At 37.7% G+C, this 12023-nt stretch overlaps 1 protein-coding gene across 1 annotated transcript in view; it reads right to left on the bottom strand.

Moving 5' to 3' along the window:
* sorcs3b (sortilin related VPS10 domain containing receptor 3b) overlaps positions 1 to 12023 on the bottom strand; it is a gene marked incomplete at its 5' end in the record, with an annotated part of 59290 nt that overhangs the window by 31823 nt on the left and 15444 nt on the right. The window contains 4 exons of the mRNA XM_081347820.1: positions 1261 to 1334; positions 1572 to 1730; positions 1833 to 1932; positions 7197 to 7264. Coding sequence (XP_081203946.1) covers positions 1261 to 1334; positions 1572 to 1730; positions 1833 to 1932; positions 7197 to 7264 — 401 coding nt within the window. The remainder of the gene's footprint in view (positions 1 to 1260; positions 1335 to 1571; positions 1731 to 1832; positions 1933 to 7196; positions 7265 to 12023) is intronic.

The raw sequence follows: 12023 nt of genomic DNA, 5'->3' as shown, positions 1-12023 counted from the left end.
GACATTGATTTCTTACTGATAATAAAAAATGTTTCTTGAGAAAATCATCATATTAGAATGGTTTCTGAAGGATCATGATACTGAAAACTGCATGGAGTAATATAGAGTTAAAATATATTAAAATAGAAAAGTAAATTCATTAACAATGAACAATCTGATCGACATTAACCCAGATTGGACAGGAAGAGGATATTGTTAATTACTGGTTAATGATACCTAATTCATTAACTAATGTTAACAAATTGAAGCTTATTGAAAGTGTTCAAGTTTTACCAAAATAATATTACATATAAACAACTTCATTAATCTCAGTCAAAGTTTTAACCACTTCTCAATATCTCAGTCTGAGAAAAACACCTGTTTCAATTATCTGACCGAGATTAAACATCTCTTTCAATCCCAGACAGACGTTTACTGTAAATCACACTTAGATAATTAAAGGGCGTTAAACATTCATCTCAAACACAGTGTGATACTGAGATCCATTATAGTCTAATGCTAAACTTTTCCATTTTCCCCTTCTGCAGTCACCAAACCTGACACAGCAGGGCTTCAGTGACACAACCATAAGCAGAATAGTGCAAAAACCAGCAACAACAAAAAAGATGCATTTTATATATATTTGAAGGGAGGAATGTGAGGGAGGAATAGAGGAATGTGTGTGTGTGCAGAGGGATGTTAAACCTAGGGGTGAAGACATGTTGTTGCCCATCTCCACAGCTCATCGAGCATGTGACAGGCAACCAGTTATTGTTATATGGGACTACACCCCACACAAACACACATATACACACGCAAGCTCACACTGATGGGATTAAAATATAAAACCTGATCAAAATTCCACACATACGATAACACGAAGCACGGGGGAGAGGGAAGTGACATGACAGTGAGATAAATGGAGATAGATAGAGAAAGAGAGAGGGGAAAGAGTCATAGAAAGTGTGTGTATAAGTTTATCAGTGTCAGTGTATTGGACGTGGAGAGTGGGTTTAATATTGGATTAATTTTCAGTATGTGATACTGTGTGTGTGTGTGTGTGTGTGTGTGTGTGTGTGTGTGTGTGTGTGTGTGTGTAGGTATATTCTTGCAGTCAGATTAATTTTCAGTGTGAAATTGTACTGTAGGCGTGTTATATGAGATTGATGATCAGTAAAAAAAATTACTCTGTCTGTGTGTGTATGTAAGAGAGAGAGAGAGAGAGAGAGAGAGAGAGAGAGAGAGAGAGAGAGAGAGAGAGAGAGAGAGAGAGAGTCTTACCAGTAGAATCGCCCCGGAGTTACTCTCTCATGAACAAGAATCCACTTTTTACCGAAGTCCACTGAGCTATACAGCTACAGCCAAAAGAGAAATAGATACATTCACTGTAAGATCCCTAACTACAGCCAACAAAGGTAATTATCTCGCTCACACATAATTATCCACATTATCTGCTTTTAATTGTTCAGTAGAACTAGACCCTCTCGAGGCTGTGCGAGCGTGTTTGTGTGTGTGTGTGTGTGTGTGTGTGTGTGTGTGTGTGTGTGTGTGTGTGTGTGTGTGTGTGTGTGTGTGTGTGTGTGTGTGTGTACCCTCTGATCATGGCTATAGGCCAGTATCCAATTCTCCTGCGTAGGGTGAAACAGAAGACTCATGATATAGAAGTTAATATTGAACTTTTGAAAAGTGGCTCCTTCATCAGAACTGATAAGTAAACTACTCTCCACCTCCGGATCAGATAAAATCAGGATCTAAGGAAGAGAGGGGAGTGGGAGCAAGAATTATATTAGCTGGATATTTTCTATCTGACAGTTTTATACATCCATATCTCTGATGCATTTGAACACACTTACCTTCCTCTTATTGGTGGGACAGACGTACAGATAGCTCAGCATGGTTCTTATCATCACTTTATCCGTCAGCTTCTCATATGTTGTCCCAAAATCTACTGACCTACAAATACATATACAAAAGGTCAATAATGTGATATTTTTTATTCATTTAATTGTTTAAAAATACGGTAACACTTTACAACAAGCTCCCATTAGACAATGTTAGTTAATGTGTCACTGACCCACACAGACATTTGATTTCACACAAAGCACAAGCCAAAGTGAAAACACAAAAGGAAGAGCTGAGGATTTTTTTATCTTACCTGTGTGACACAACAGGTTTCCTGTGTCATGTAATTTTTCTGCCCTCACTAAATGTAAAAATTCAGTGCAAAGCAAGTCATTATGTCTAATATTGAAATTACATGTGAAGCAGGATTTTGGACCAATGAGATTTCACAAAGACCCTGTTTCCCAGCGGAACAGAAATAGAAACCAAACGTCCAAAATGTCTTGTTGCCATCACAGCTGGTTAGGACAAAAACTCTAAATAATGTGGACACAGGTTTAAGGCTTTTTATATTAGACGGGTACAACATCATGGGCCATGTTAGATCCTGCATCACCCACATGAGCGCTATAACTCAACAGCGCGGCACACCACAGCTGCAGTGAAGCTGAGATTTTCAAAAGTCATTGGCCTAATTAACTGAAGCTGTTGTGTATGCAAGTGTCTCCGTTCCATCGGAACTCATTAACACCGTCTCTTCTCCGGCAGGTACGACAGCAGACAGGAGAGTCTGCCGAACTCTTACAAGTATAATAATGTTAATGGTTTTAAGCCAGACAGTTGCGCGATGCAGTGCTCGAGAAGCACACGTGTAGGTGTCGTCTGAAGCATTATCTCCTCGAGTGCTCATCTCTGAATGTGCTGAGAGTGCTCATACTCTGACACTTTTACCATCGGATGCAATTACACAGCCGTTCTGAGCTGTTCAGGTTATTTGGGTTGTGTAAGCTGTAGCAGCACAGGTGAAGAGGAAGATGGTTCTCTGAGCACCCTCAAACGATGCTGAGTGCCTGGCCTAAAACGCTTCTCTGATGTTTCTGGTCTGGTCAGACTCCCTCTCTATCCTCTGGCAGATCTACCCTGTACTCAAGAGGACATTACTCCTCCTCTCAGGACAAATACGCCTGGGTACGTGTGTGTAATTTAGCAATTGCATGGGAAGGCTGGATACTTTTTAGAGCATGTATCTTTATTTTAAAACACACAAGAGTGTGATTAACTAGCTCCTCAGAATGAGCCGTGATTTGTCTTCATATTTTTTCTACCCTTTTATGCCGCCTACAGCAACATTCATTAATCATTCATTCTGTTATTACTGACATCATTTACTACAGCCTGCAAGCAGAGCTTTAGCATTCACCTCTTTTAATAACATGATGCCACCCCCCCCCCCCACACACACACACACACACTCCACTGTCTATCTCTTTCTCTCTCTCTCTCTCTCTCTCTCTCTCTCTCTCTCTCTCTCTCTCTCTCTCTCTCTCTCTTTGTTCCTCATCTCTTGCTCATCGGCTTTCCCATTCCTTTACTTTCCTCTTCCTCATTTCCTGTTTATGCCATTTCTGTTTGTGGAAGTTGGGTAATGGCTTTCTGTTTTTCTCTCTGTAAAACCCCCAGCTCACCCCCCCTCTCTGAGTGACACTCACCAGGAGAGGAAATCTCATCAGGGCTTGCAGCCAAAAAGAAATTAAACAAAGCCTTCCTTCAAGGTGATTGCAGTGTGTGTATATGAGCGTTTGTGTGTATGTGCGGGTTTGCAGTGATGGTATGCTGATAAAGGATGATGTCATACTACATATCTCCCAAAACATATCAAGCATTCCTTTTAATTACTGCAATATTGTTTTCATTATTCTTTTAATTAAAAACGACAAAAGTCCAACCAAATATCAGCTGTACTGATGATGATCACTCAGCGCTTGTGGCTACAATTACTCTTTCGTTAAATTCCATTTACCTTCGGGTGGTATTTATAGAGTTTTGTGTAAATCACAGCTTTAATAAGTGGATAAAGATTAAGCACATAACTATAATAAATACAGAGTACATTAAAACAATTACATTTAAGATGCAGAGAGGTGGTCATATTACAGTAATACTGATGATAACATGTTGTGTTATAATTTAGGCTGCTTTAAATTAAAATCTAATCATTTTAGTTTTGTCCCAAAAACTTTAATAATTAATAATTAAATAAAAGACTAAAATAAAAAAATGATCAGCTCAACATCTTTGAAACTGAAATCCCAATTGGAAGTTCCAATGTGACTGAACGATACAGTGCAGAAGCATAAAAGTAAAGGGATTATATTATTCCAGTAAGAACCAGTTAGCCATTCAAAAATGTAGGGTCTAGGGTTTTTAAATTTAATTAAAGGTACTTTAAATCGCTGTGAACTGTAGATTTCACTGGGAGCCATTTTAATGGATAGAATGGATGTGAGAAACACCCCAGTTGGGAAGGGAATTTTTCAGACCCTCTCAGACAGCCAGACAGAAATGCACTCCTGCAGTCTAATCTGAAACTTAAAAAAGCATACCAAAGTATGAAGAGCTTCTCACAACTTGTAAAAGGATAGAAAAAAAATGTCTTATGAATAGTGAAGGTTTATAAATGAGTAAACGATTGTTCTCTATGAAGTGAAGTAGAAATTAATGGGGGAAAAAATCAAAACGTGAGGTGCCAGAATGTACAGTCAGTGCTTTCTTTCTCTATGGATAAGCCTGCCTTACAGTTACCTTGCAATTCTTTTCTTTCCATTGTCTACACACTATGACAAAGAGAGAGAGAGAGAGCCGGGTCATGGTACAGAGCGTCCCAGGAGAAGACAAGGATTAAGTACTTTACCCAGGGGCATATCAGCAATGGTCAGTGAAAGTGCTTCTGAGCAGTATTTCATCACAGATCTTTGCCATTCATATAGTTCGGTGTACTTGCCACTAACGCACTTGTGGGGCTAATGCAAGAATGTGTGTTGATTTGTAATGGGCTGGAAGAGTAATACTAATTCCACAGTGTTATCAGATCATTTAATTCAGGCTGGGTCAGCAGTGCTGCAGCAGTTGGAAGGTTCACCCCTATTTAAAGAATGCAAGCTTTGTGTTCCTGCCCTTTTCCTAGCACTGATATAAAATTTCCCCTGTGCTCTCATTATACAGTAAACTACTGAGTAAAAAAGGCTGAAAAAAGTAAAAACTTGCCACATACCCATGAGGAATGGCAAACTTTACACACGGTAGATGTACAACACATGATTCTGTATTTCCATGCATTTATGATGAGCTGTTCCTTGTGTAAAAGAAGTGTGCTTGATTCTATTTAATGCGCATTTGTAGTGTACTTTAAATCTTTAAAGTGTATTTTTTTTAAACTGTACCTTCAGATAATATAATATTAACTAAATAAAAGTCCACTCAAGCACGCTTGAGTACAATTTCATGGCTGTTTCTTAACACACTTAAATACACTTTTAAAAAGTACACTGTAATAATGTCAAAATTGTTTTAATAATAATTTGTCATTCTTTAAAGTAGTACACTTGATGTTTTGACTAACATACTAAAGCACAACTATATTTTATAATTATATTATAATATATTGAACTGTCGTGAACATTTGATATTACTTTTGAGGTGGACAAAGTACACAACTTCCCTACTTGAGTGAAAGTACAGATACTACTGGTCAAATATTACTCCGTTACAAGTAAAAGTTGTAAAGACCTATTTTTACTTAAGTAAAAGTACAGAAGTACTCGTTTTTAAAAGTACTTAAGTATCAAAAGTAAAAAGTAAATGTCAATGCATTGTTTTATTATTGTTGCATTGTTGTATGTAATACTTACAGTACCTTATGCCTCTGAATCTATGCCTGCATACCCTCATATTAAAGGTGGTATCAGTGATTTCAGGCCCAAAAATATTTTTATCACATTCATCTAATCTTTCCTAACGATCCGCTAGCTGCCCGCCCCATAAGCATGCCGTCAAAAAAACGCGTCTCTGTAGGCAGCCTAGGCTCTGAGATCTGCACACAAAAACAAATGGTTTAGCCAAACACTCAAAATCAAAACAAATAGTGTTCCAACCAATAACCGACAGGGGGAGGGTGTTGTGAGGTTTTGTGCTCGTGCACGGCTGCACGCGAAGTCAGAGCTGAAGAAAAAGCTGGCTCAAAACCTCACAACACCCTCCCCCTGTCGGTGATTGGTTGGAACACTATTTGTTTTGGTTTTGAATGTTTGGCTAAACCATTTGTTTTTGTGTGCAGATCTCAGAGCCTAGGCTGCCTACAGAGACGCGTTTTTTTGACAGCATGCTTATGAGGCGGGCAGCTAGCGGATCGTTAGGAAAGATTAGATGAATGTGCTAAAAATATTTTTGGGCCTGAAATTACTGATACCACCTTTAAGATCACATTTATTTTTTAGGACACAGTTCCAGTAGTGGGGTTGAATGTGAGATTGAATAAGTCACTCAATAACGTCCACAATGAACACCCAAATGGCTGTTTCCTCAAATACTGCCATATTTAAAGTTTTTTGGCTTTTAGCATGAATATGTTAGCCTTACTGTAATCTATAAGCTAGTGTGCTCCAAAACAGTGACATAATTTGAATTTAGAAGACCAAACCCAACGTTGAAAATGAAAATCAGGTTGATGTCAGAGTCCAACATCAATTTGACACTCCAATGTTGGACACCAAAATCCAACGTCGGGTTCAGACGTCAAACCGACGTCAACCCGACTTTCATTTCCAACCAAAATGCAACCTAATGTTACTTCTTTCTACTCAAGGACCTTGACAGAAATGTAATTGAGTAAAAAGTATGATATTTGTCTTTCAAATGTAGTGAAGTAAAAGTAACAAGTTTCCAGAAAAAATAATACTCAAGTAAAGTACAGATACTCAAAAAGTGTACTTAAGTACAGTTCTCAAGTAAATGTACTTTGTTACTGTCCACCTCTGTACATTTCAAGTTAATATATATTCTATGTAGGCTACTGAACAGTTACTTTAAATGTACAATTAAAAATACATGTTAATTCATGACATACAAGTTTCAGTAGAAATGGCATTAAAGTATACTTCATTTAATTGCAATTAACATGCAAATAAGTGTCTAAAACGTTCACTTTGTACTCAAGTATATTCTTTTAAAGTATATTATTATATTTACTTATTAGGTACTCTTATTAATGGTATGCTAAAGTGTAGTTAATTTTTTATAAGGAGTACCAGAGCACTGATGGCCAAAGTACTCAGAGGAGAGAATAAACTCAGTATTTCCCTTCACAGAAAAGGCTTTACCTCCAGAGTGAACTCTCCGTCACGGTTCCCAGGTTAAAGTCGAACAGTTTTGTCAAAATCAGGATCACCTGAAAGAAAAACACGCAGACATTTTACAAATCACCAAGCAATCTCCATTTACACATCCCCAGCTACAGCACTCTTAATGTGCTACTTAAATGATAAAATGTCTGTCAGGCAGCCTCGCAGTGATGGATGAGAGTAAATATCAGGTGTGAATTTTATTATCTTGAGATGACAGCAGAATAAGAGGCAATGCACTCAGAGCCAGGACAGCCTGATGGAGGTAATGATGATCAGGGGAAGAGAAGAGCGAAAGAAAAAAACCATGATGCTGTACACATACGCTAAAAACACAAACACGCTCAAGCTGTCAAATGGCACGCTGAAACGTGGCAGGTAAAGCGCTTTGCTCTTCCCAACTGACAAAACATTCTGAGCACACACTCATAAACAACAGCGAACAAACAAGCATCTGTCTTTCCACTGTGAGTTTTTACCATAAAAAGAAAGGGATAGAGAGAGACTTTGAATCAAAAGAAGACAGTAAGTGGTCCCTTTGCGTCCGTGTCTGTGTGAGAACACAGTCTTCAGTATCGCGTCCACTCCACACACTAATGAATATTAGACTAAAAGGTCCAATATTTCATTTCACACTCCATGATTGTTCCCTAATGAGAGTTCAGTCAACAGGAGTATTGTCATTAACCTAAAAGAAAATCGAGTAATAATTCATGAAACGGATGCGGACGCAAACACGACTGTTATAGAAAAACCTATTACAGCCTACCGGTAGTCTGTGACTTTACTAACGCCGCTATACCGAGTCCTATGTTTGTGTATGCGTGTGTGAGCAACCTTCACTTTTCACAGCCCCACCTGTGACGGGACGGCTTCATCTCAGGTTAATTAACCAATCAGAAGAGGACAAACTATTAGCATATCCAAATACAGCATAACTGAAAGAGCAGGACCCCAGTCAAACTCACTCAGCTTCCTGAACCAGCAAAACCACCGTGATACTGGAACTAATTACATCTCTTTCTTGAAAGAGAGAGAGAGGGAGACCAGTGTCCATGGGGCTAAAAATGAATATTAATTTCAAAGTCGAGGTTTCTATTGTCCGTTTCTATGAGGTCAATAATATGTGCAGGGATGTTATGCAGATTTAATTACATTTGCATATAAATGGTGGGTTTGATCAGTTCATGTCCAAGCTAAGATCAGATTCAGTTTAAACATGAATGACTTACTGTCATATTACAGTCAATGTGCTGAGGTCTGTTCAGTCGCTTTATTCTTCTAACCTCAAATACATGAAAAAGCTTCACCATTACATTCATCTTTTGTTCCTCTACCTTCTGTTCTCTCCAAAATAAATGTTTCATTACATGCGAAACATGTCAACATTGTTGAAGACTCAACATTCCTGTCTTTTTTCAGCTAGAGCTGGCATGTCATAAAATCCGTATTACATGCTGAATTTTACAACTGAACATTTCCATTTCCATAATTCCCGTATCTATTTCATTTACTTTATTGCATTTTACCATGAAATATGATTATCTAAATTGCAGCTTATAGTGCTGTGTATGGCCATTTTGTTGTGCTCTGCGTGATACCATGGAAACAAGTCCTGCAAAGACCAATCAGTATCCACTGAAGGCTGCTCACTTGACAGTGACAACAAGTAGCAGTGAAATCAACAACAATAGTCGGAGTAAGAACATATGGTATTGTGCCACTAACATAGCTGATGAATCTTCCAGAGGAAGCTGACGATACTTTTTACAGCTTTTGTGACTGAAATGGCAAGACATATCACTTTAAGAACTATTTTATTTCCCCAAAATGGATGTTTACTCTGTTGCCTATGAACATTAAAAAACAGTATGAATAAGAGGTGTAACAATATATCATGTCACAATACAGTATATTGCAATACAAAAATGCAACAATATGTATCGTTGATAGTGACAATCTGTATTGTGTATAGTTCACCCAAAATAAAAAAAATGACTGTGTGAGAAAAGTTTCCAGAGTTTAAGTGTCAGTACTACATTAAACTACTATATACAATGTTGAATATAATGTATAATAATGCAATGGGGGAATATTTGTGGGTCCTCATAATGCCAAATGTCTTTTGTTTCTAGTAAAAAGTGGCCTACATTATTTTAAATATACTGTATCTAGTCAGTGACAGAGTGCAAGTATATTCGTCTAAAATAATTCTGTATTTTCACCTTCAGAATCATGAACATTTTTATTCTGGTGTCAGTATTGTCCTCTGCTTTGGGTTATCAACACTAAATCCAATCCAATATCATATCACGATTTTTTTCAGGAAAAATCATGATTCACGATTTTATCATGATTCTTTTTCATGTTGGTTTTACTATTTTGACTGAGCATTAAAGCCAAACTAATGTCCCTATTTTAAAAAGAAAGCCTTACAAGGTAACAAAATATAAAAAAGAATGGCAGACATTTAGGCCAAAGTGGCGAAGAAAAAAATATTTGTCATTATTTTCTTTGTTATTAAAGATAAGAACAAAGATACACATTACATAACAGTAGGTGCATTTAACAAAAGCCTTCAAGAAAGAAATTAAATGAACAAATATAAAAGTAAAACACTCCATAGTCTTCACTATATAAATTATACATTGATACTTATTAAAGCTACTATTAAAGTGTCTCAGACACCGGCACCGACATGAACACCGGCACGGACACGGAAATGGCACAAACACCGGCACAGTCACCGACACCGGCATGGACACCGGCACGGACATGGAAATGGCACAGAAACCGGCACGGACACCAGCACTGACACTAGGGGTGTAAGAAAAAATCGATACACTTGAGTATCGCGATATTTTATTTTGCAATACTGTATCGATTTTCAAAAACGCAATATCAATTTTTTTTTTTTTTTATACGTCCAAAAATATTCATGGTAAGACCGTAAGACAGTGGTTCACGTTTATGTTGTTTAAATCCCTACCACTAGATAGCTATGCTGAGACGCACCACTAGTGTCCTCGCCATGCAGGCTCGCCTATAACGGTGCGTGTCCACTGGACATTTTAGTATTGACAGCGGACCGGAGAAAGCTTTGAGAGTGACCGAGAGCGTCAAAAAGTTGGGCAGTTCCTTTATACAAATATCAAGCGAAAAACGCAGTCGGCAGCCAATTGCTGTGAGGTTCGGGATGTGACGTCTTGAGAGTTTAAACATATGCAAATTGTGCCGGAGTTTATGCTGGATTTAGTGCGTAAATCATTTTGTTTACAAATTAGACGTTGTGCAGTTGTTATATAGCCTATATGTTAAATATTTCATTTTGGATGTGTTTATTGTGATTATATTGGCTGGTTTTATAAAGGTTTATACAACTGAAAGGATATCTTTGCTTGGTGCATTTGGAAACAAAGCTTGTCTATTTCTAAATGTAATCGCGTGCATCGTTCACACCAAACGCGCGAATAGAGCGTCTGGCGCGAGTGATTTCAATGTTAAGTCAATGCAAAGACGCGTTTACGCGCGTCTGGAGGTCCTGCGGCACGAGGCGTTTAGCGCGGCGCGGTTCGCCTCATTCGCGCGTCCAGTTCTTTTAAAATCTTTTATCACATAAAACTTGATTTCAATATGACACATTCATTTTGTTCACTTTCATCCACTTTCATTCATTTTCGTCCAGTTCACGTTGTTGTTTTGTATTGTGACAGGGGCTGTACCTATTTTCTTTTATTATGGCCTACTTGAGCATATAAAAATTTGTTCACTAAGAACCTGTGAACCACAATCCCAAACTGGCAGTTTGATTTTCTGTGTACTGAATTGTTTACCTAAAGTAAACTTTGACTTTTATGCACATCATGTCTTTTTTAAAATATTTTTAATATATTTTACTTTAAAAAAATCCCAATATATCGCCTTATGCACAGTATCGAAATATATTGCAATATATTGAATCGTGACCCATGTATCGTGATACGTATCGTATCGCCAGATTCTTGCCAATACACAGCCCTAACTGACACCAGCACGGTCACCGACACCGGCATGGTCACCGGCACGGACTCGGACATGGAAATGGCACGGACACCGGCACAGACACCGGCTAAGGACACCCAAAGATATATATACACAACATATACAAATGAAATAAACAGTGCTTCAGTTTTTCAGCTACAGTAGGTGAATTTAACAGAAGCATTCAAGAAAGAATTTAAATCAACAACTATAAAAATAAAACACTACATAGACTTCACTGTAAATTATAAACTGATACTTATTAAAGCTACTATTAAAGTTCTCAGAGCAGTGAGTGGTTTTCTCTTTGTTTTTTGTTGTTTTATTAATAGGAATAGTTCCCCCAAAAATGAAAATTGTCATAATTTACTCGCTCAAGTTGTTTTAAACCCAAATAAGTTTCTTTCTTCTGTTGAAAACAGAAGTGATTTTATAGAATGTGGATAACCAAACAGCTGCTGGTCCCCAGTGACTTCCATAGTATATATTTTCCTACTGGGGGTCAATGGGGCTGCAAATGTTTGGTTTGCCACATTCTTCAAAATATCTTCTTTTGTGTTCTCAAATATTTGCTTTGACTTTAGACATAACCAACTGTGATTATGTAAACCTTGTGTGTATTTGAGTGTATTAACCCAATACGACTCGAAAGATAACTTTGTCCAGCAATCAAAAATCGTGATATCGCTCACCCCTATTTCTCCACCCCTCACTGTAATACCAAATTTAGCATTTTAATCAACAGTAGATTTTTTGTTAACCTTTTACCATATGTCTTGGAGTATC

Source organism: Scardinius erythrophthalmus (genome assembly GCF_964197995.2).
Source record: "Scardinius erythrophthalmus genome assembly, chromosome: 19".
Taxonomy (NCBI): Eukaryota; Metazoa; Chordata; class Actinopteri; order Cypriniformes; family Leuciscidae; genus Scardinius; species Scardinius erythrophthalmus.
The sequence above is the reverse complement of the archived record's forward strand: the minus strand, read 5'-3'. Positions and strand labels throughout refer to the sequence as shown.